Genomic DNA, 25173 nt, shown 5'->3' on the forward strand with positions numbered 1-25173 from the left:
ATGGTCCAATGACAGCAGTCGTCTTAGAATTTTATAAACACAAACCAAATAAGGCAGTGGGATTATCCTAAAACAGTGTTAATGGGAGAGAACGGAGAGAAGAGTTCTACACTCTTCAAAAAAAGACGGTTCTTTGGTATCATGAAATGGTTTGTCAAAATGATGGGGAATATGTTGTAAAATGGGTTCTTATGTTGTTACAACCTTGACATCGTAGCCCTTTTTGGCGCGATGTAGAACCATTTTCCAAAAGGTTATGTATAAAACCATATACAACACATTCTCCATAAATCTGAAGAACCTTTTCACCATGCAAAAGGTTCTTTGAGAGTTGACAGTTTTATATAGGTTCACTGTCTCTACTAAAGAACCCTTGAAGAACCGTCTCTTTATAAGCGTAGACTAGTGTAACTCCTTTTCCGGAACAATGTACATGTGAAGAAAACTTCAGAACAGCGAGAATAGAGGAGAACAGTCTAGAACAGGCTGAACGGGGAGAACTTTCTAGAACTGTGTACACAGAACATTCTAAAACAGTGAAAATGGAAAAAAAAAAAAACATTCTGGAACAGTCTGAATTTTATAAATGTGCATGGGGAAACATTCTCGAACAATCTAAGCAGGAAGAAAATACAGGAACAGTGTGAAAGAGCAAATCATTCTAGAACAGTCTTAATAGGGAGAGTTATCTAGAACAGTGTTATGGAGAGAGTCTTCAAGAATAGTGTGAGACGGTGAGAACAATCAAGTACAGCGAATAGCCAAGAATGTTCTACAACAATGCAAACAGAGGCCATTCAAGAGAAATCAAGAGTAGTGTGAATCCTATAACTGAGCAACATTCTAGAAGTCTGAATGGAGGAGATCATGCTAGAACAGTGTTAACCATAAATGGGGAAACATTCTAGAACAGTGTAAATGGAAGGGGAAAATTTCTAGAACAGTCTGAAGGTGTACAGAATCCTAGAACAGTGTGAATGATGGAGAGAATTCCAGAGCAGTATCTATGTGTGAGAACATTCTAGGAAAATACAAATGGAGGAGAACATTCTACAACATTCTAGCACAGTGTGAATTATAGAGCTGTCTCAGAAGATTCTAGAACAGTGTAAATAAGGGAGAGTGTTCTAGAACAGCGTGAATGGGGACATTTTTCTGTAACAGTGTGAATAAGATGAACACATTCTAGAACAGTGTGAAAGGAGAAGAACATTTTAGAACACTGTAAGTGAAGCAGAACATACTAGAAGAGTGTAAAAGGTAATGAACATTTCAGAACACTGTGAATGGAGCAGAACACACTAGAACAGCATGAAAGGGGAAGAACATTTCAGAACAATGTAAATGCAGTAGAACAGTCTAGATCAGTGTGAAATGGGAAGAACATTTAAGAACACTGTAAATGGATTAGAACAATGTGAAGGGGGAAGAACATTTTAGAACACTGCCAAAGGAGTAGAACATTCTAGAACAGTGTGAATGGACAAACAATGTAGAACAGAGTGAATGCTGGAGAACATTCTAGAACCAAGTTTATGGGGAAGAACATTCTAAGGACTCCCAACAGCCGTGCACAAGTATGGCATACCAACCAAACCTGTGTGTTAGTAGGTGTATGTTAGGTCAGTGAGCTCTGGCCTTAAGTGACTTGACTGAAAGGCAGCTGAATGACTCCTCTGCTCCCGCTCACAGGGGGGGCTTCGGGCTATTGCCTCAACTATTAACTCTGTATGAGTTGTCCATGCGTGGGTGAGAGTTTCGATTGCAAGCATCTTTGCATTGGTGCTCCTCTGCTGCTGTCCCATCCATTATCCCCTCGGCATCTGGAAGCCAAGCCCTGTAAAGAACACGTTGCTTTTGGCAACTGCATGCTGACTGCAGCGACACAGAGGACAGCCAACCACAGGAGCCCCACATTCCCTCTTCCACACATGCTGAGAGCCGCTTGCATAACCTCGCTCTCCTCCAGCTACACACACTCGCATGCTTGTTTTCATACAACGTCAGGACATGGGGTCACACATACGTCCCATATGTGTGCTGAGCAGTGAGGAAGGGAGGGCTGCTGAGGTCAAACAGGAGTGTGAACACGTGTTTGTTTTCATACATTTTCAGAACAAAAGCGCTCTGGATTTGTAGAGAAAAACAGGGGTGACCTACAGACGTAAAATTATAGTTCTTCAAGGGTTCTTTAATAAAGAAAACATCCATGTAGAACCAAAAACACATTTATAGGGACAAAAGACCCTGGATTTGCAGGAAAACCAGAGAAGTGTGTATTTAATCAGGGTCAACAATAAGGTCCCGACAGCAAAGTGCTTTTACAAAAGATATGTTTCGTTTTTTAATTGCACGCTTAAAGATTTCTTTGCATTATAAAATTCTTCAGATTAATGGAAAATGAATAGGAATATGGTTCTATATTGAACCTTTTTGAAAAGGGTTCTTCTATTACGATATCAAGCTTGTGACAGTAGAAGAACCCCTTTTTGGTGCTTCCAGAACCCTATTCAAAAAGGTTCTGTATAGAAGCATATTCAGCACATTCTCCATCAATCTGAAGAACCCCTTCACAATGTAAAGAACCCTTTAAGCATGCAAAGGGTTTTCTGAGGGTTCATGGTTCCATATAGAACCATTTTATTACTAAAGAGCCCTTGAAGAACATCATTTTAAGTGTGTACACAGTCAGGACCAAGAATACATGTACATAATATCCCGAAACTAAACTGAAACAAAACTTTGCTTCTCCAGAAATGGTGACTTTACAGGAGAAGGAAAAACATTCTTCATTTTGAATGGAAGTGAATGGAATACTTTTATCCAAGTAATGTTGAAGTAGGCCTATTACTCCATTCCTTGTCAAATTATAATGTGTAAAAGGACTGATGGCATATTAAAATTCTGGAAAACAAAGAAGTAGTAACGTTTGTATATAGCTGTAGGTATCTAGAGCACTGCCTGTTTGTAAAAAGAGTTTTTTCAAGTGTAACTCAACACCTAATCCTAAACCCTAACTCTTGTCCCTCAAAATGTATTAAAACAAACACACAGATCGACATTCACACAGGCCTGTTTGCCCTCAGCCGCCCTCCCTTCTTCACTGCTCTGCACACTCTGTAATGGCTTCCAGAGGCAAGACTGCGCTCATTTCACAACTCTGTCCGCCAACAGTACATCATCTCCATGTCTCCCACAGTGACAACACACTCAACACAGGCCACCCCGCTCTGTCAGCGAAGCGAGGATTCATCCTAACGAGCTACGGAAAACAGAAAACGTGTTAATAGGACCTGAGGAGTGATCGAGCTGGTAAAAACACCAAACCTTTCGCCATCCGTTTTATTCCACGGCCAGTCAGCATTCCACTTTACCTGACTGCGACTGACATGTTCACCCCTGTCAAAGCCGCGTCCTCACAGCCACCGCCGGGCACCTGCTGACATCTAGTGGACGTACACACAGCACGCTGTATGCAGTCCGTTGCATTTGATAAGAATGCAAAGTTATTGAGAAGGAAATCAATGCCATTAGCGAACTGATCAATATGTACCTACGCTGATGTGACGAGGCAACACAGCGAAGAGACCTAGATTACTGTAAATGCGTCAATATTGTAAATCTCAGTTCATAATTACCCGGGTTTGTTTGTTTGTTTGTTTATGCATTCAAAATAAGTCAACATGTCCTCCTCTCATGCGCAATTTCTGTTAATTCATGAATTTGATGTAAAAAGGGAAAAATAAAACATAAAATGCGGAAACGTGTCAAAAGGTATGACACGGTTTGTTAAACTCTGTAAATATACAGAATGTTTGGACTAAAATTGATAGAAAATGCCAGGTTTTGCAGTTTGTATACAGAGGATGTTTTTGTTTCGACAATCAACAAATTATGTAATTTGAACGGTGGACTTTTGACATTTTACACACGATTGAGAATTGCGTGTCTTTTATCGCAACATTAAGTAAAAAAAAAAAAAAAAAAAAACAGGTTTCAATCCAGCCTAGAGACTTTTATTCTTCCAAATAAGGGTTCCGCCGGAAGAGCACACAGGCTTTATAATCTACGTCACGCCGTTTCCGGTCCTCTCGCTTGCCACTCGAGGGAAGATGGTGAGTGTGTAGTTTGTGTTGGGCGGATTTCTGAGCGGTGTTTAAAACGTTTCACGGCTTCCTTGGGATGCCGGCTCATAAGCATGAGCTTCCCTCGTCATTCATGTCAAAATAAAGCTGAAATTAGGTTGTGAGCGAGTCGTAAAACCGGTCTGAAAGGAAACGAGCAGGTTTCACCAGAGAGAATGGAGGACTAACATTTACTTCCTCCGCCTTTTCATAATTAAAATGTTTGATCTTTATGGTAAACTAGTATCACTTCATATAAGCACTTCTGCTGTCCACTTTAACCAAGACGACCTTCTGGTGTGAAGTCGATGCTCTCCCGAGGATCTCCTCCTCCCTCCGTTGTCATTGTGGGGTGAATCCCCATAAAACTGACATCACGGTTCTTTAATTCGTTTATTCTACAGTTTTTAAAAGATCAGACATTTCATTTGAACAAGTCAAAATGTTATTGCCTGTTAGAAAAACATTTTTCAGTGCTAGTAAAAATTAGGGAAAGTATTAGTTAGGCATGATATCGGAAACATTTCTGTAGATATTTGCCCAAATTAATCATCAGTGGACAGATCTTTACATGTGACAAATATATCAAGCTATCTTCATGTTCTGGAAAACTGTTTAGGCTGTGCTGGGTTATTGCTGTCTGCGTTGTATCCATTTTACTGCATTTATCATTCTAATTCATTTGTAATTATAACCCCAACTTCTGTTTTATGTCAGTTTTCATGATTATGAAATCAGAGCATGAAATGAATACAATTAACAGCAAGTCATTTAATTCTTACTTGTAAACTTATCTTTAATTGAAATTAATGTGAAGGGGTTCAAATAAATTATCTCTAGCGAGAACAAATCTCACATATAAATCCGTATAAATTACAAGCTGAATTTTGACACTGAGTTTGTGTGTTTTTTTTTTTTTAATTAGTATTGCTTTTATTAGTGCTAATGATTTGTTTGCTCATTTAATTTTATTTATTTTTGGCTTAAAAGCTCAAATCGCATTCCATACAACCACAGTGTCTGAAGCAGATTGTTTATTGTATGTTACAGAAGAAAGAATAACTTCTGGCATAATTGTTCCTTAGACCAAGAAGAGGAGGAACAACGGCCGTGCCAAAAAGGGCCGTGGCCATGTCCAGCCCATCCGTTGCACCAACTGTGCCCGCTGTGTGCCCAAGGACAAGGCCATCAAGAAGTTTGTCATCAGGAATATTGTGGAGGCTGCAGCTGTGAGGGACATTTCTGAGGCCAGCGTGTTTGATGGTGAGAGAAATATATGCTCAGAAGTATGAGACACCTTAGACCTTAGTCAGTGCACAATATGCCTGTTAATAAAACAAACTGTCTTAAAAATAGGGGTATTGAAACACACATCTAATCAGGGCTAATGCAAGACTCCGTTCTCTATTTTATGTGTTTAAAATGTCTTGATTCTACAGAGCTCTAATTATTATAGTTTCTAAAGCAGGAGTGCCCAAACACTTTGACATTGAGGGCCAAAGTGCAGCGTTTGTGGTTGGCAGAGAAACAAAAAAGCAAAACAATATGGAAATAAGTTGGTTTGGCTTGAAATCAAATCTTTAATCATTTATTTTGCAGTTGTACAGTAGTTTGTTTCTAAAATACTCCAAAACCACAAAACATAAATCAGTTATATTAAGCTTTTCACTACTACTTCATCCAATTAAAGTTATTTAAGCTGGTTTAAGAAATGTTTCATTGTTAGCTTTTACAATCTTGTGTATCTTGGCACAGACATTGAATTGAAAAATCCATCTAAATTTAAATGTAAATAGTGCAGTCTGTGCTCGGTGTATTCTGCTCTCTGCTGCAACTAAATTCTATAAGGTCTTTAGTGAAACAGAGAAAAATCAGCATCTCTGCATGTTCTTGTGAGAGACCCGCTCTCCTCTGAGAACAGATACGCCATACAGCAGAGAAGAAACTCTTCATTTCAATGTTAATCCTTTATCCAGCTACCTAAACTGTTCGCGAATGGTGCCAAGTATTTGCAGAAAATAGAAAACTGTTGTAATCAACATCCTGTGTTCGTCAAATTTGAACACACCGGTGGCCTCAATGCAAGATGACAATGCAGTGTTTAAAACTGTAAGCGTTATCTGGAACGTGAACAGGGTCACTGTGAATAATACTTTTCTGTTCCAACTCAGTTAACGATTCAAGAGAACCTGCATTTCGGAATAGAAAACGTTACAGCTCGGCTCACAACATGTAGTAGGACGGCTTTCAACATTAACGTTAGCCAACTAGCTCGCTAGCACAATTATTGCCATGTCCCAAACCACACACTTCTGTACTTTACATACTATGCTAATGAGTGCACTTCTAATGGTATATGCGCTATTTTTTCCACACTGTGTGCTATTATGCCATTTGGGATGGGGCATATCATACCGAGATGAATCTTCTTCACCCAGTGAGCTGACGAGTTTCCTCTTCAGATACTCCTAGGCCAGCTGAGCTTGGCTTTACAAATAGCTGACAACCTTTTTTCTGAGTTTCACTCCACACTTTTGAGGATTTTGTTTTTGACGCTGCCATCACGCGGGTGTTAATTCTCCAGTGAGCGGTAACGTGAAAACGTTCCTAGTGAGCATGAGAGAGACGCATAATGACATCACCAACTAATAGACTACTAAATTAGTTGCCAACTAATTTGGTCATTGATTTTAGTCGACTAAGTCGAATAATCGTTGCCTAGTCGTGAATCATGTTTGTTTTTGAGCTCAAGCTGTGTTGTCACTTTGCAGGTACTAAGTATCAACAGCTAAGGAGCAAGATAGCAAATTAGTTTGCCCATTTTAGGCTTGTACTTTTGGAAAAAAGACTAATTGTTTTTCAATGAATCTGCTAAAATGTGATTGTCAGGCATAAATGATATAGTGTAAAATCAGACATCCTTGTAGGCCACACACTGAGCTTGCATACGCTTCTCTCAATGCTTCCCTTTCCAGGCTTCTAATAAAATAAGCCGTAAAAATCGCAACCTCCAAAACCAAGGTAATGAAATATGAGCCTACAAAATACAGCACTGGAAGTTAGTTCAAGTTGTGGATTTGGAAACATCTGCCCTATAATTTATAAGTGATGTGCACATATTCAGTGTTTTTCAGTGCAGAACTTGAACCCACTGGTGGTTTAGCTTCATGGTAAAAGTTTAATTCAGTATGCCATATATACAAATGAGTTGTAGTGAATTTGAACAGAGCTAACTGTCTCACTCTGTTAACAGCCTATGTTCTGCCGAAGCTGTATGTTAAGCTTCATTACTGCGTGAGCTGCGCCATTCACAGCAAAGTGGTGAGGAACCGGTCACGAGAGGCAAGAAAGGACCGTACCCCCCCACCTCGCTTCAGGCCCAGTGTAAGTGGCTGAATATAGGTTATGCCTGCAGCTACAAGTTGTTGCTCTCTTTTGCTGCCATGTATTGATACTTTAATGTATAAGAGGATTTAAGTTATTTTTTTCTTCTTCTTCTTCTTTTAGGGTGCTGCCCCAAGGGTTCCTCCTAAACCCATGTAATTTGGAAAATGCCTTGCAATTAAAAATAATAAAAGTTCCCTTAAGACCATGCTGACTTATCTTTTTTTTTTGATGTCGTTCACCAACTGAGAATCAGCTACATTTAAGCATTTGACCTTAAGCACTTACATTTTAGAAAGCTGAGCCAGAAAGAAAAGTGAGTGGTTAGACCTGAATGGTCATTCATCTTCTCTTCAAAGCAGAGTCAGGGAACAGTTGACAGCATTGGCATGTGCTGAAAATTTCTGCATATTCTTCAGGAGTGCTTGAATACTGGGTAGGCTGTTAAGAATTCCCAATGCTTATCAGAATATTTATCTGGAATTTTTGAGTTAGAGTTGCAAACCACAATTTTGAAAGAAACTTAAGGACAGGAGCACGTTACATCCACTGCTGTGCAGGACTGATAGCTGTTTGAACATACTTGTGGATGCTATTGTGACAAGATTGTTTGGGAAATACTATATAAAATACTTAAATTTTTTTCCAGATTTCCTCTTTGCACCACCCTGAGTTTTGCATGAGTTTACTTATTTCTATTAATTTGTTCACTTGTGGTGATTGAATAGATCATGTAGGAAATGCTGTGATGCATTTAAAACAAAGTTTTAATGGAACAAAGCTTAAAGTAAAAAAAGGTAAACAAATTTTAACATTTTTGTTCTGTGCTGTGACTTGAGAAACAGTATCAGGGAATATTTCCAAGTTAGCTGAGCATTTTTGCTCAAAGATAGGTGGGGATGGTGGGAGTGGGAGGTGAAATGTATTTTTCTCCACTCTGGCTCACAGTGATGATCGAGTGCTGTTTTGAAGGTGGGCAAAAGTAATCACGTTTTAACAGAAGAATATTAGAAACAAAGTTGTCTTTTAAATGTGATGAGTCCATTGGTGGGAGGTAATGGAACACATTCATATATATGAATATATAATCAGTATACATACAGAATTCACATTTTTTTCAAAAGCAGTATTCACAATAGTTACCTTTTCATGTTTTTAGGAGAGTCTTTTACAATAGTTACATACTACATTACAAATATGTAGCATCTTTAAGGGAGACGCTGTCAACGCTTGTTTATTTTAAAGCAGCTCATTGTAACCTAAAGAAAACTCAAAAAGAGGTTTCTTTACAAACACTGAAGTGTCCGCTAAAAGACAAAGAAAACTGATAAATTCTGAAAAAATACTGAGCTAAACTCCTTTGATGGATGATCAAACCGAACAGTTGACTCAGTTAGTGGACATATTTAGGAGAAATAATCTTAAGATTGGTGTTGTCCTGGACTTGTATATACACTATAAAGTATTCACTCACCCATCCAAATCACTGAATGCAGGTGTTCCAATCTCTTCCATGGTCACAGGTGTATAAAACTAAGCACCTAGGCTTGCAGACTGCTTCTACAAACATTAGTGAAAGAATGTGTCGCTCTCAGGAGCTCAGTGAACTCCAGCATGGTGCAGTGATAGGATGCCACGTGTGTAGGGGCGCAACTATTAGTCGACTAAAATCGACGACCAAATTAGTTGGCAACTAATTTAGTAGTCGATTAGTTGGTGACGCCATTGCACGTTTTTGTCGCGTTCACTAGGAACGTTTTCATATTACCGCTCACCGAAGAGTTACCACAGCGCGATGGCAGCCTCGAAAACAAATTCCTCAAAAGTGGGAGCTCAACTCAGAAAAAAAGGTTGCCATTTGTGCTAATCGTAAAGCCGAGCCCGCTATGGGGAGAACACCCTCCATGCTGGAGTGACTGAAGAGGAAACTCGGCGGCTCGCTGCGAAGAAGTTTCATCTCGGTAAGATGCGCCGCGTCCCAAACGGCATGCTAGCTCACTAAATAGTGTGTGGAAACAGCGCACATACCATTAGAAGTGCGGTCATTAGTGTAGTGTGTGTGGTTCGAGACGCGGCGCTAGCTAGTTTGCTAATATTGGTGTTAAATTTCGTCCTACTTCATGTTCTGAGCTGAGCTGTAACATTTTCTATTGCGGTTCTCTGTAATCGTTAATGGAGCTGTACCAAGTAACTAGGTACTCACAGCGACCCTGTTCACTTTTCAGATGATAACGTTGCATATATCGTCGTTTTAACGCCGAGGCCGCCGGTGCGGTCAAATTCGGCGAACACAGGAGTTTCCAAACAGTCCGCGGACGTTTGGCTCCACTCGCTAACAGGTTGAGGAGGTAGTTCTCCGTGAACACATGGAGCGACACGCCAGAGCGCAGAGAGACGCGGACTTTCCTCCGTGTCATTAAAGACCTGTGATTTGTGAAATTTAGTTGCCCCAGATTTTAGACAGACAGCAGAATACACAGAGCACAGACTGCACTGTTTAAAATGAACATTTCAATTTGGAACGTTTATTTACTTGATTAAAGGAAAACCGTTTAGTTTCTTGGCTGGAAAAATATATTGTGGCTTTTTTTTAAAAATCTTTTGTATTAGCAGGAAAGTTAGTGAATTCTTGAATGTTGTTTATCTTTATTGTCTTCATTGTTAGCAAATGCATAAAACAATGTAAAGACTAATAGCTACATAAGTTACTTGGTAATGTAATGATTCATATTCAGAATAATTGATTTGTTCCAGTAATCAATTGATCGATTATTTAATTATCAAATTAATTTGTTGCAGTCCTACTCCTGTGCAACAAGTCCAGTCGTGAAATTTGAATGCAGTGGTGTAAAGCGCTGCCACTGGACTCTAGAGCAGTGGAGATGTGTTCTCTGGAGTGACGATTCACACTTCTGCATCCCGCAATCCGATGGATGACTGGGTTTGGAGGTTGTCAGGAGAACAGTAGTTGTCTGAATGGATTGTGGCAAGTGTAAAGTTTGGTGGAGGGGGGATTATGGTATGGGGCTGTGTTTCAGGAGCGGGGCTCGGCCTCTTAGTTCCAATGAAGGGAACTCTTAATGCTTCAGCAGACCAAGAGATTGTGGGAACAGTTTGGGGACGGTCCCTTCCTGATCCAACATGACACTACACCAGTGCACAAAGTATGAGGAATGGTCAACAATTCCCATAAACACCTAAACCTTGTGGAAAGCCTTCCCAGAAGAGTTGAAGCTGTTATAGCTGCAAAGGGTGTGCTAACATCATATTAAACCCCATGGATTAAGAATGGGATGTGACTCAAGGTCATATGCGCGTGAAGGTAGATGAGCGAATATTTTTGGAAATATAGTGTAGATACACACTTTATAGTCAATTTTGCTATTGGGACATAGTGAATCATTTACTTGGCTCATGAGACAGCAGTGAAATGAAACAATAGAAAATTACATGAAGAGAAGTGTCAACCAGTAACCGTGAGGAATAGTGTAAATTAATAAAAATCACAACAGCTGAGTTTTCCTCATGTAGTTCATTAATACGTATCCCAAATATGTTACTTTTTACATATTATAATGGAAGAGTAGATTCTAACTTCAAGTTGACTATTAAATAGTTGCTGACAGGAACAGATCTTAGATCAGCGCTGCTAATCTGAGATGCTTGGTGAATACAGGTCCAGGATGATTTTTGCAGATGTCTGTGGCAAATATTAACCCATTATTCATTCACAAGCTTTTTATCTTAACAGAAATGAAAAGATGTTGGTCTCAGAGCATGTAGATAGACTGACAACACACAAGGCAAAGTTGGAAACAATGGTTGAGGTTTTTAAGTGGACAGGAGGTACGACAAATATTACTTTATTGGACATGAAAAAGTACTTCAACTGAATGTTGGGTTACACTCCTTAAAAACAAACTCAAATAAACAATACCTCTTGAAACCAACACACCTTTTTAAAGAACATGAGGCAGTTTTTCATATTTGAACAAATTTGAGGTAAAGAGTTTTTTCTTTGTCATATACATATTTTTTTCTCACAAAGCCTTTACAAACATTGAACCCAGGAGAAAGCCTGTAAGTATGAAAGGGAATTCATTCCCTGCCTCACCAAAACCTCTCGGTCTCTCTTGCTGCTTGTTATGGTCACTTCACAGTTCATTTAAAAATATTAATTTAAGTTCATCACACACGGGGTTCAGGGAAACAAACTTTGGGGAGAAAACAGTGAGGTTGGGGTGGAGGAAATAGGGAAAATTTGCAGCTAATATTTTACAAGCTGAACAGTTCCAGATTTCCAGCAAACAAATAAGCAAACATGCTACCTTCTCAGTCATACATACCATATAATTATTTACATAATTTCATTTCAACCATTAAGTGCATCATTAAGTATTATATATATTTGATTTTTTTTTTTAAATAACTTCAAGTAAATTTGTTATGTCTACGGTAGAAGAAGAGTGAACTTTCTTCAGCTATGAAGGGTGCAAAGCTATTGACTTAGCATTGAAAAGGAAATACTGGTTTTGGTCTCGTTTATAGTCTTCCTCTGAAATCATTCACACTGTTGGCCGTGAAGCCAAATGCACATCTTAAGAGGTTACCAGATGCATTTCAGCTAGCGATAGGTATAACACTAGATCAGTGGTTCACAAGTAAGCAGGTTTGGGAGATAGCTGACCACCTTCACAAAGGCTGAGTGACAAACATGCTACAATATCAAAGTATCCTTAAGCACTTTCCACTTTAGAAAAGGTGGTAACAAACAAACTTAAAAAAAATCTTTGATATTTTCAAAATTCGAACATTGGTGCTTTAGTTTTCTGCCGTATTCGTTTCAAATTGTGCAAGAGAGGACTTACAGGCCACAATATCTTGGCAGGACGGTACACAATTCTGCAACAACGAATCCACTCTTTTCCCTCAACTCAAGCAGCAATCCATAGTTGTTGGAGGGGGGGGGGGTTAGGTGTACCTTGATACATGAACTCGTACGTGACGTTCACACAGGACAAGCGTACAGGATACAAGTTAAGTCCAATATCAAGGGCAGAAGCCACACAAACAACCAAGCACCAATTTTACAACACAAGGAGAAGTTTTCTCGTCTGAAACCTGTGACAATGACCCCTTTCATTAGGAAAATAGTATTTATAGAACTTTAAAAACAACACACTGTTTATCTGGTCTTTATAACCTACATATTCTCGTATCAAATTGTTACTTATTTTCCCTAAATAGCATTTTATCAGAAATCAGTGCAATAGAGCAATTTCAGAAAACAAAAGAATATGTTCCAAAGCTCAGTCACCAGTGAGTACTGTAGGATCCCCTAAAGCCTTTTAGTAACAGCCCCGCCCCCTAGAGCCCACCCGACAGCCCCAGCAAAACACTCACATTTAAGCAGAGTTAGAAAAGTGCAAACCTCCTCCGAGGTAACAACCCCCTCCTCATCGTTCGTCAGAGTCACAGAATGTGATATGGGTCTGTGTTTGATCTGCACCAGCACATTAAGGCTCCTTTCACTGTTCAGTGCTTCACTACACCAGTTTGCAACTGCCTAGTACACAACGTTTAGCCCAGTTTTGATCAACTCTAGAACAGAGTCGATGTACCTTTTGTTAACCGAAGCTAGGCGATCATTTCATATTCAACAACTTCATTGTACAGGCTGGATATAAGGGGGGACTGCAAAAATGATACAGAAACCTCTGTAGTCCTGAAGATTTTTTTTTTTCAACAAACTTCATCGCCACTGAGGTGAGGTCTATCTAGATTAAAAACAACAATCAAGATCTGAGGCACAAGGAAACCAGCAAGTCCAAGAATTTGACCTGGACAAAGGTTACCTGCTGCTGTACACTCAAAAACTAAGGCAAAATATTTCAAGTTAATTTCCACTTAAATAAGACATTTAGCATACACTGTTTTTAGAAGAAATAAAATATACAATTATCCAAGGCTTGACCTAATTCTTAATCCTCCTTGACTTCAGTCTGCCACGGTTAGGCAATTGGCAAAATGTTGTATTGTGCCTCCAGTAATCACCAGTATTAAATGGCATGCAATTCAACAACTAGCTAATACAGGGTTGATATAAAGCAACTAATTAAGGCAATACGTGTGTGTGCTCCGTTTGTATGGCTAACATACAGATCTCCTCTTTCTCCGAGCCCTAAAGAGGCCTGCAGCTCATGTTGCTGCTTTACGTTTCTCCTTTAGTTCCCCTGCGTCCTCCCTGAGTCCACTAAACTCCACAGCCGCTAAGAACTACTGCAAAAGGAGTCCAAACAATAAGCTTCTGAGTATACTTGAGCTGTGGATCTCACTCAGCAGCAAGCGTTTTTTTGTTTTTTTTGACAGTCACTGTCTCGCACACATTCTCACACACTCACAACCTCTAACACACAGACTGTGTGGAAATGCTGCTGGCAAGATTTCACCGGCCCTGCCTCCTACTGCAGCATGCTCAAGCACCAAGTTTCTCTAACAAACCAAGAATAGGTAAACCCCACTGAAGAAAGGCACTTCTAAAGCAAAACAGCTTCGTCTTGCCAAATAAATTGATTTGGGAGTGCAATCAGGTGGTACGATCTACTCCCTCTGTTCTAATCTAATCTCTCTCCATTGCACCAGGCCAAGCCCCACCCCTCCAGCATCTTCAGTTTGCGCCTATGCCAGTTAGCCTTCAAAAGGAAAGCATGGTGTTCACTTAACAGTAAAAGCAAGTGCTCATTTGTCCTGCCCCCCCCAACTCTGGTGCAGACCAAACTGGACTCCGTGTCATCTCAAAAGCAGCATACGTCTCTCTGTCAGTACCCTCCTCCCTCTTCTGAAAAACCCGTCCCACCCACAGACCAGCCCTTTAACCCCTTCTCAGCCCACCTGGTGCTCCCCACGGACGATGTGCGAGGAGAACTCGTAGCGGTCCTGGCTTCGGTGGCCACATATGTTGCACTCGAAGGGCTGGCGGAAGCCGTGGCAACCCATGTGGATAGTGAACATGACATGGTCCAGGAAGAAGATGCGGCAGTGCTCGCAACGGAAGGAGCGCACCGGCCGGCCCTCTCCGTCCACCACCTGCATGGTCTCCCTGGAGGTGGGCGGAGACCGTGGGCTTCCTTTAGCTGGGACCGTCGACAGGGCCCCAGGGACGCCCCTCTCCCTCTCTACATCAAGGTCTGTTTCTTTGGCGTGACTGGGGCTGTGCCTCTCTCGCCCGCGGTGGTTGGAGCTGCCAGGCGGGACACTGGCCACAATGCACTGCTCCTCTGCCATGCTCTCGTTGTCTGTGGAGTCCTGGCAGCCGTTGCTGGGCGAGGTGGCATGGCTGCGGCCTGAGGGCATGTCTTCATGGCCCTCGCCCGCCTCCCGTCCAGCTAGGCCCATAGATATGCCCCCCCCGCAGTTTAGGCGCTGGCCCAGGGGTGTGATGTGGGGGTAGGCTGAGCTGATGACGGGGGTGAACTCGGACATGCAGGCTGGGTGAGGGGGAGGCAGACGCATGGCGCACGGTGAATCCATGTCTTCACCTCCTCCTCTTTCTCCACCTCCACCACGGGGTCCACGGAGATAGCGGCTTCCTACGCCTACTAAAGCAGCGGGGTCGCCTCCGGCGTGTGAACCCAGCACGTCCCGCTCCTTTTCAGGGCTGGAGCTGAGTACATAAGGTGCATCAGAAATGTTCAGCCGCATGTGCTTTTCCCCTACACAGACAGGCCATGGAAACAATACACAATTACAAAAATCACAAAACCTCTCTCTCATGTAATTTTACAGAAGCATTACTGTGGGTAAAGTATCACACTAATTACTTTTTCTACAAAATGAAATCATAACATTTTATTTTTAACTATAACATAACAAAAGCACAATATGGGTCATATTAAGAGGCCCCTACACCAACAGGGACATACAGTTAGGCCCAGAAATATCTTGACAGTGACAAGTTTTGGCATTTTAGCTGTTTACCAAAACAAATTCAAGATGCATGTATCAACTTGGCCATACAGTGCAGACTCTCAGCTTTAATTTGAAGGTATTCACATCCTAATTGGAGGAAGGGTTTAGAAATTACAGCGCTTTAATATGTAGCTGTCTCTTTTTCAAGGGAATAAAGGTAATTGGACAATTATCTCAAAAGCTATTTCCTGGGCTGCACAGGCTATACCCTCATTAATCCATCATCAATTAAGTAGGTAAAAGGTCTGGAGTTCATTCCAGGTGTGGCATTTGCATTTGGAAGCTGTTGCTGTGAACCCACAACATGCGGTCAAAGGAGCTCTCAATGGAAGTGAAACAGACCATCATTAGGCTGAAAAAAGAAATCCATTGGAGTAGAAATGTTAGGAGTGGCCAAATCAACAGATCGGTACATTCTGGGGCAAAAAAGAGTGCACTGGTGAGCTCAGGAACTCAGAAAGGCATGGACGTCCACAGAAGACAGAAGAAGTGGTGGATGATCACAGAATCCTTTCCATGGTGAAGAAAAACCCTTCAACGTCCACCCAAGCTAAGAAAACTCTCCAGGAAGTAGGTGTATCAGTATCTAAGTCTACTATAAAGAGAAGACTTCATGAGAGCAAAAACAGAGAGTTCACCACAAACATTTCATAGGATATTATATTATATTTTTGTTCAAGTCCTTAAATTAACCTGAAAGTCTACACTTCAATTGCATCTCAGTTGTTTAATTTCAAATCCAATGTGGTGGCATGCAGAGCCCAAATCATGAAGATTGTCATTGTTCAAATATTTCTGGGCCTAACTATAGTAACAACACATACAGCATAATCATATGTGCAAATGACACTACTGTCTCAGTATTTATATAATTTCCAGTCAAAACTTTCAATAAGAAGCTGATGATCTTGTACATGGCAGCCTTGACTAGAAATAAAAAAAAAGTTAAGGGTGATCTCTGACTTTTGCTTGTAACACAACACCACAATATGAATACAAAACTCTCTTTACTGAATATTGCAGTAATGATGCACCATGTGAATAAAAACATTAATGAACAATTAATGGACATGTACAAAGAGGGGTCTGCATTATTTTTCACAACACAACTGCTTTGATTTGTCAAAACACCCACATAGCACTCAGCAGGAGCACTTGAGATTGGTCAGCATGTTCACAGAACAAAAATGAAAAAAAAAAAACTGTGCCTTTCTTCCTTATAAATATACAGTCTCCTCCACAATTATTGGCACCCCATTGTAGAAATGAATAGAAAAGTTAAAAGACATTCACATTTTGGTGAAATAGTTTAATCTCACCCTGAAAAAATGAGAAAAATCCAACCTTCCCTCTACCAATAAAACAGCACTTAGTCTTCCCCTATATCATCTTATGAGGCTGCAGGATACAGAGCAGGGAATTGGAAACCATTCTTCTTTATGGAATCTCTCTAGATAAGCCAGGGTCCTAGGTTCTCCCTTGTGCACGCTCCTCTTTAGTTCACCCTCACAGGGGGTCAGTAAGACAGACAGATTTTGGTTTGTTCGGTTACTTCATGGAGTCCATGATGCCATCTACCCTAATAAAGTTCCCAGTGCCTTTGGAGGATAAACATTCCCATAATATCACAGACCCTCCATCATACATAACAATGGCCATTATGTTCTTTTCAGCGTAGTCATCATTCATTTTTACACCAAACTTACACTGAGTGTTTGCTGCCTAAAAGGTCAATTTTCATTTGATCTGACTACTGAAAACAATTCCAGTCAAAGTATCAGTAGCATTTAGCAAACTCCATGCATGCTTTTCCCTGGTATGCATTTCAAATATTCTGTTGGCATAGAGGTGGTGCCTGATGGTAGTTTTGTTAGACCCCAAGATACAACTTTTTTCTGCAACTCTCCAACAGTGATCCTTTTTGCCTCTTTATCAGCCTCCTCACTGGATTTAGGCAAAATAACCTTGGAACCAGGCAGGTTTGTCAGTTTCAGTTGATAGGGTAATAATTAAAAATTCCAATCTGAAGATATGGGCATTTTGAGGCAAATAGCTATTTTTACAGCCATATTCAGACCTACGATCTAAACAACTTAAACAATATATAAATGGACAAAATACTTCAGTTACATTTTGTTTCTAAGAATTTCTAAGGGTGCCAATGATTGTGGCACATGTGGCTTTCTGAAAAATAATTATTTCTTGAGGGTTTTTTCCCGAATAAATTTACTTAAATTAAAGGTCGGATTTTTCTATTTCTTTCTGTGTGAGAAAGCTTATTCACCGATAGGTTCAGTCTTTATAACCCTTTTTAAATCATCTTTACCAATACCAGTTGCCAATAATTGTGGAAGCGACTGTATAGTGCAGCTGCATGTTGGTGTGACAAACTATGCTTAATAAACATTTCCAGTGACACTCTGAACATGACCTACCTAGAAACTTCTGAGGTGTTGACCGCTTCCTTTTAGTAATGCTGTTAGCCACCCGTTCAATGAAGGTCATTTTTTCTGAGGAGGGATGGACCAGAGGGTCAGGAATCACGTCCATATTGCGAGACTCCTCACCTGTACAAAGAACAGTCAGACTGTAGTATAAGAGTATGCATACAAAGACACATAACCATACAAGGCTATGTCAGCTCTGCAGAAGTATTTTTGTCAGTTACCCTGTGTGGATTGGGTGCTGTGTGCAGGCTGATGGTCCAGACTCTGAAGGTAGCTGTGGCATCGCTCTCGATGTTCCTCCAGTGTGCTCTGCTGCTTGTAGCTACGGCCACAGTAACTGCACTTATAGGGCTTTCCCACAGTCGGAGAGGAAACTAAAATAATCCAGGAGAGCATTATTAGGTGGGGAGTCAATGCAACTCAAGAAAAAAAAATTATTGGTCTATCTTGGTCTTATTGGTCTACTATTTTAATTATTAATAAAAATACTCTTACTGGTATTAAGATGGATTACATTTTCAATACCTACACTTCAACCCTCAAATGATGTTAAAGCTTGTTTAAAGCTTGTCTGTGACAATGTGGAATAAATTTGTATTGATCCAGGATCATGAAATTTTAGCTGAAGATTATTTGCCCTATAAATAACGTATCCATCCATCCATCTATCCATTTTCAAAGCCGCTTCTCCGTCAGGGTCGCGGGGGGATGCTGGAGCCTATCCCAGCAGTCTTCGGGCAGAAGGCAGAATACACCCTGGACAGGTCGCCAGTCCATCGCAGGGCAGACAGACAGACACAGACAGTCACTCACACACTCACACCTAGGGGCAATGTAGCATGTCCAATTGGCCTGACTGCATGTCTTTGGACTGTGGGAGGAAACCGGAGAACCCGGAGGAAACCCACGCAGACACGGGGAGAACATGCAAACTCCACACAGAGAGGACCCTGGCCGCCCGGCCGGGGAATCGAACCCAGGCCCTCCTCGCTGTGAGGCGACAGCGCTACCCACCACGCCACCGTGCCGCCCCATTAATAACGTATTAATAGCTTAATTGATGTTTTTGAAGGACAGGTTAATTGTATAAAACGCAAGCCTGAACAAACCCAAATTGATTAGCTATTGTACATCCTACCTGTCAGTACATAATAGCTCCTAAATAATACATACAAGATACAGCTCAAGCTCCAGTAAACATACATTACTCACCGCTGCCCTCTAATGGAATTACAGCTCCAGATTTGTTACTTTCGTAACATAATGTTTTTTTACTTTTTTAAAAAATATTTACCTACAGGACATTGCCTTAACCCAAATGTTAAAAAGCACCCAGTTAAATTCTGTTTGTTGCAACATTAACATATTATTGTAAAAGCTAGGAACTTGCAGACAGTACCAATAACTGCAGTCAGTTTAAACGACTGCAATCTTGCAATTATGTAATGACTGTGACAGGCTTATGTATACCTCAAGACCACTTTTCTTGATAAATACTAAATAAATACTAAATGCAGCCTTTTCCAGGGCAAAATGAATGCCTCTAATTTGTCTTTTTCGTAATTTCCCAAAATAATGTGAACGTAACAAAGAGTTTCTCGTCAATGACATTTGAAAAGGGAAAAAATACATAAACCGCATTAGCCCATTGGCAGGAGGGATTTACGTCATTTCGGAGAACTCCATGACTCTCGATAGTCATTTCTCTGAACCTGTGCGCTCATTCCGAGGAATGGTAAGAAAGCCACCGCACCCGGTCTGCTTCACATTACTACAGGTGAATGCACATCAACATTTTTGAAAGCACAAGCAGGATATCCTGTTTTGATAATATTCTAAATGTCATGGGCTATGAGCATGTGGGGGGGACTGCTGTGAGGTCATTTGCCATTTAGTGTTTTCACGCACCTGCTCATCCAACGTTTCATCTGAAATTAACGATATTAATAAAAAGTCCCACCCCCAAACCTTTTGCTGCAGCAACAACCTCAAATCCTCTGGGAAGGCTTTATACTAGAAGTTGGTACGTCACTTTGACGATCTGACTGCATTCAGCCACATCAGCTTAAGTGAGGTCAGGTACTTATGTTGGATCATTAGTTCTGGATTACAAATGCAGGTCCAACTCATTTCAAAGGTACTGGATGATGCTCCATCACTCCAAAAAAATGCAGTTTCACTACTCCACACAGGCATGGAGACCTTACGCTTCTGTTCAGCTGCTCCAGAGCATCCCATTCTACTGACAGTGTGTTTCTATAACTGAATGCTTGTGTCAGAAATGGGTGCATCCTGAAGTAGCTGAATTTACTAATAAAAATATTTACAAGGCAACACTTAAATATTTGCAAAGTTTTTGTGGCCTCTTTAAAGGAGCTTTGTTCAAGGGCTCAATTCTGCAATTCAACATAGCTGCCTCATCATGCTCATTATATTCAGTGTTACATCATTTCATTCATCCCACGCACTTTCCATTCCTACATTTCCTACACCACATATTGTCCAAGTTTTCAGTTCCTTGCCTCTACCTACTGTGTAGACTCACCAGAGTGGGTGCGGAGGTGACCTGTGAGTGCGTCACGGCGACGGCAGGCGTAGTTACAGAACGGGCATTTGAAAGGCTTTTCACCAGAGTGGAGCTTGATGTGACGCAATAAGTTACCCTTCTGTGTGAAGGATGCTCCACATTGGTTACACTGGAATGGCCGCTCACCTATCAACAATTTTTGCAGCAAAAGCCCCCACAGGTATCATTTATTAATGCATCCAAAAAAGCATTCAGATCTCAATTGTAAAACTGATATTTCAGTGAAGAAAAACAACAAAAAAACAACATACAACACTCACCTGTATGGCTGCGTTTGTGTACCATCAGAACATTAGGACCAATGCAGATCATTCCACATATGTCACACTTCAGTTTTCCATTGGGCAGCCGAATAGGTCCAGGTGAAGCAGGCTCAGGGCTGCCCATCTCCCCACAGCTGCTTCCTCCCTGACCTCGAACCCTTCCACCCATCTCCACTCCCCCCTCTTCAGGCACGTCTCCTTTATCATCCTTCCATCCCTCATCCCGTTCTCCTCTTCTCCTCTCTGTAAGTGGAGCGCCTCCTGCTTCTTCATCACTGTAGAGCTCTACCTTGATGGAATTAGCTAGACAGATTGGAAACAGAGCAGAATGAGCACTTATGAATGGGTTTATTGGAACAGCATACAAACAGAAACCAGAATACAACATGTGCCATAATTATACATGTTCCATGTGGAGAACTTTTGCATTTTAAAAGATACAGTACTGTGCAAAAGTCGCCCTTCACTTCCGATCATAGACTAAGAAATGCCTGAGAAATGCACATGACTCATTATGACCATGAAACCATCTGATAAACAGGAGTTAAACCTTTCATTTTTGAGCAACAGCAAAAAAATTAAGCTCTTTATTCAGATCTGAAAAGATCTGCAGTTTTTTTTTGTCCATCCTTCCACTGTGACTACACAACTTGACACTATGGATCTGAAATGACATACAGTTGCCAAGAAGCCGCTAGCCTTTGTTTCATAGAATTCTCAGAACAATGGACTGACTGCTACAGAATCTAGATTTCAACATCATTATATGTGTTTGGGATTACTTCAATTGTGAGAAGTAGAAAATACAACCAACTTCTAAGACTGAACTTTGGACATGCGGGAAATACTCCTGCAGATTTCTTTGAAAAACTGAAAGCAAGTCCCCAAGTAATGGCAGCTGTAATAAAGGCAAAGTATGGGCACAGGAAATACTGATTAAGCAGAAACTATATTTAGTTATTAAGAGTTCTGTGAGATTTTCTGTTAAATATGTTTTCACCTGATTTTTCACCTGCTTTTCCTGATGCTAAATAATGAATTGGTTAATGAACTATATAAATAATTGGTGGTCTCTGAAACTCGCACAGTACCGTACAATATAAAAGTATATCAGTTGAGTACTAACCACTGAGGGAGCGACTGGGGGAAGAGTGCTGACTGTTAGGAGTGCTCACTGTAGGTCCTCTTAGCCCTGCAAAAAACTCACGTTCTGTCGAAGAATCTCCATTGCCTGCAAACACACACACACAAAGTCAAGCTCCTACAGAGGTCCAAACGCAGATGTGTTGGTTAAAATCAATAGAACTTTCCAATACCTGACATGTAAGAACGGCCATTGCAATCGTCAGCATTCATTCTCACACCAGATGCCTGAAAACACACAAAAAAAAGCCACAAACAAAACTGTCAGCACAGTGAGTGTATAACATGGCAACACGTCCAAGAGTGCCTCACATCTTTTTGTAAAATCGCTCTACTGTGAAAGAATTCAGGGCCAAACATTTTATGACATATTTTAGGGCATAGAACCTTTTTTGGATTTAAACACTAGAATCTGTTCCTGTTTTTTCACGCTTTCATGTTTTGTTCTTAATAGTTAATATGGTTTCAAGAACAATACCGCGAATATAGTCCTAGTACCAGTCCCAAGTCTCTGCTTTCTACAAACTTTGGTGAACACAGAAAAAGCAGCTATAGGAAACTGCCCTCCCCTTATATCTGACCTATCAGAGAGCAGATGAGAAAACAGCAAGAAGTGATTACACCAACAACTGAATGGGTAACAAAGACGGATAACTGCAGATAAATGTGTCATCATATGAAAACTGAATGGTACAGATCTTTCTGCACAGTGCTTGTCCTATTATCTCCAGTGCAACAAAGTGTGCTGGGAGAACATCACACCAGAAACACACATGCAAATTAAGGATGCAACACATTCTTTTAGATAAAAGTAGTGTTAAATGAGGGGAAAACAGTGCAGTCAGAATATTGCATGGATTCATGTATTCTGGGCCATGGGAGATGCTTAATAGTGAATTCTTTCTAAAGAAGCGGGATGAAATATCATAAATAGGCACGTTATGTGATACAAGCAAGGTTTAGTGGGGAAGTAGGAGAGTAAATAAGAGTGGTTATCATTCAGGGCCCATATAAATAAACACTGTCCCATATGAGACGATGCCTCATATTGCAAAATTACCCTCCTAATTTCAGAACAAAGGCTACTGACACTCCATGTTTAACATTGTTTACTAGTTTACAGATCTATATTCAACTCTACAGAGCTGTCGTGCGTTACACGGCTGTCCCTGTTAATCATACAACAGAGAAGTTAACTCCAGAGCTCCGACAGCAGGAGAAAAGATACGTTAAAACTGAATTGAACGACTTCGCGCAACAGGCACTCGTTTCTGCGCCTGGCAGGTCAGGAACTTATGCAAAACATCAGCAGTTAGACGCGACTATGTGGATTAAAACCCTTTCACCACCGGAGGAAGACGACAGACATTACTGTCAGTGTTGTCAGTCTCCGGTCCTTAGCTGCAACTGAACGTCTCAACCTGTGTGGCTGAGGCGAGCCAGCTAGCGGCAGCGGCTAACGAGCTAACGAAGCGCGACAGCTTGGTGAATAAGGCGAGAACACGGCCGAACTGACCAAAAAACAAGGCAGATTAGCGTTAGTGTGTGCGTTAACGGCTCGGCCGGTCCATTCGTGCCAACCTGCTCGGTATTTTCGCCGTGGCGAACTAAAGCGCGATAATGTTGCCCGAGAGCCCGTCGGCGTTGCTATGGCACCCGATACTCGGCAGATGCCGCGCGGCTAGCAGGCTAGCTTTAGCCGCCTCTGTAAAACTCGGCCGGACCGAGCGCGGCTGGCCGCCCGCACGACGCCGTGTCACCTCCCCGACATGACGGGTGCCTCGCCCGGCCGGCCCGGCTGTTCTCCCCACCTGGCGAGCGACTCTCTCTGCCGTGTTGTTTATATGGCGCGAGCGCGGTTTGTTTTCTCGCGCATCTCCGGGATCCTTTACCTGAAAATCCCGAACAAGTTCCGGGATCCAGCAGGCCCGAGTAAGCCACCTGCGGAGCGCTCGATCATCATGGAAAACCGAGAGCATCGATGGATGGGAAAAGGGATGGGAAGGATGGGATAACTCACACGTTCAAAAGTTTGAAGACACCTCCCCCCCCCATCCCCCACGGTTGTTCCCAAACCAAGAGCGAGGTAAGGAGTTTACCCACACTACACGATGACTCTTCAAGGGTTCTTTAGTAAAGGCAACGATTCAGATTAGAGCCATGAGTTCTCTATAGGACCATTTCGTGCTTAAATGGTTGTTTGCATGGTGAAATGGTCCTTCACGTTGATGGAGAATGTGTTGTGTATGGTTTTATGAATAACATTTTTGAAAATGCGCTGTTGTTAGAATGTCAAGCTTGTAACAGTAGGAGAACCCCTTTTTTTGCTATAAAGAACCATTTGCAAAAAGGTTCGATATAGAACCATATACAAGGACCATTGCACCATGCAAAGAATGGTTCAATAGAGAATTTATACTTTACTAACAAACGATCTTTATTAAGTGTTACTGTAGTAACAGCCTCTACTTTTCTGAGAAGGTTTTAGATGTTTGGAGCATTGCTGTGGGAATTTGACTGCATTCAGCCACAAAAGCATTAGTGGTCTGATGTTGGATGATTAGTTCTGGCACTCAAACCCGCCCCAAAGGTATTTTAATAGAGCTCCAGAGAACACAGTTTCACTGCTCCACAGTCCAGTGCAGGCAGGCTTTATACTGTAGGCTGCTGGGCTGCTTCTCTAGAGTGGCTCATTCTGCAGTATTGGCAGCTGCTTTTTCTGTGGAATATATACGAGCTGTGGTTTGATATGAAAAGTTCCATTGAAGAGAAACTTGCTGAGTGAGAATTCTTCACAGTGGTGGTGACAGGAACCAGATGTCTGAAGCATTTAATGTTTCTAAAACCTACATCATAAGCATATTATTTAAAATGGTTACAAATATGTCATCTCTCTCGATGCTCAAGACACTGTTTTATAGTACTTTTAAGATAAGAATTTTGGCTTGAAACCTACATTTAAAAAAAAAAAAAAAAAAAAAAAAAAAAAAAAATATATATATATATATATATATATATATATATATATATATATATATATATATTTATATATATATATATATATATATATATATATATATATATATATGTTAAAGGGGAATGCCACTGACTTTTGAAATTGTCTGTGGTTACCTCACAGAAATCTAAGCCTATTACAAGAAATGGTTATGAGCATGCTGCCTGATACCTGAAAAATCGAAATATTGTTTTACAGTGGTTTTACGTTTTTTAAAAACCTATTCATGGTGGAGAGGTAC

At 41.0% G+C, this 25173-nt stretch overlaps 2 protein-coding genes across 4 annotated transcripts; one reads left to right on the forward strand and one right to left on the reverse strand.

Annotated features, from left to right (window-relative positions):
- The first annotated feature begins 4048 nt into the window (after positions 1 to 4048).
- On the forward strand, positions 4049 to 7716 carry rps26 (ribosomal protein S26). The gene is made up of 4 exons (XM_017707778.2): positions 4049 to 4115; positions 5210 to 5387; positions 7378 to 7508; positions 7632 to 7716. The coding sequence occupies exons 1-4, from the start codon at positions 4113 to 4115 to the stop codon at positions 7665 to 7667; spliced, it is 348 nt and encodes a 115-aa protein (XP_017563267.1). The 5' UTR covers positions 4049 to 4112; the 3' UTR covers positions 7668 to 7716.
- A 3639-nt stretch (positions 7717 to 11355) lies between these two features.
- Positions 11356 to 23874, reverse strand: ikzf4 (IKAROS family zinc finger 4). 3 transcript variants are annotated; one of them, XM_017707799.2, is made up of 8 exons: positions 23809 to 23874; positions 22090 to 22144; positions 21900 to 22004; positions 20771 to 21076; positions 20469 to 20636; positions 18145 to 18297; positions 17912 to 18043; positions 11356 to 15220 (listed from the first exon to the last, which is right to left on the reverse strand). In XM_017707799.2, the coding sequence occupies exons 2-8, from the start codon at positions 22127 to 22129 to the stop codon at positions 14391 to 14393; spliced, it is 1734 nt and encodes a 577-aa protein (XP_017563288.2). In that variant the 5' UTR covers positions 22130 to 22144; positions 23809 to 23874; the 3' UTR covers positions 11356 to 14390. The 3 variants fall into 3 exon arrangements, with proteins under 3 accessions (XP_017563288.2, XP_017563295.2, XP_037397323.1); XM_017707806.2 differs by having other exon boundaries at positions 23728 to 23836; XM_037541426.1 differs by lacking the exon at positions 23809 to 23874 and adding an exon at positions 23498 to 23693.
- Positions 23875 to 25173: the final 1299 nt, after the last annotated feature.

Source organism: Pygocentrus nattereri, chromosome 9 (genome assembly GCF_015220715.1).
Source record: "Pygocentrus nattereri isolate fPygNat1 chromosome 9, fPygNat1.pri, whole genome shotgun sequence".
Lineage (NCBI taxonomy): Eukaryota > Metazoa > Chordata > Actinopteri > Characiformes > Serrasalmidae > Pygocentrus > Pygocentrus nattereri.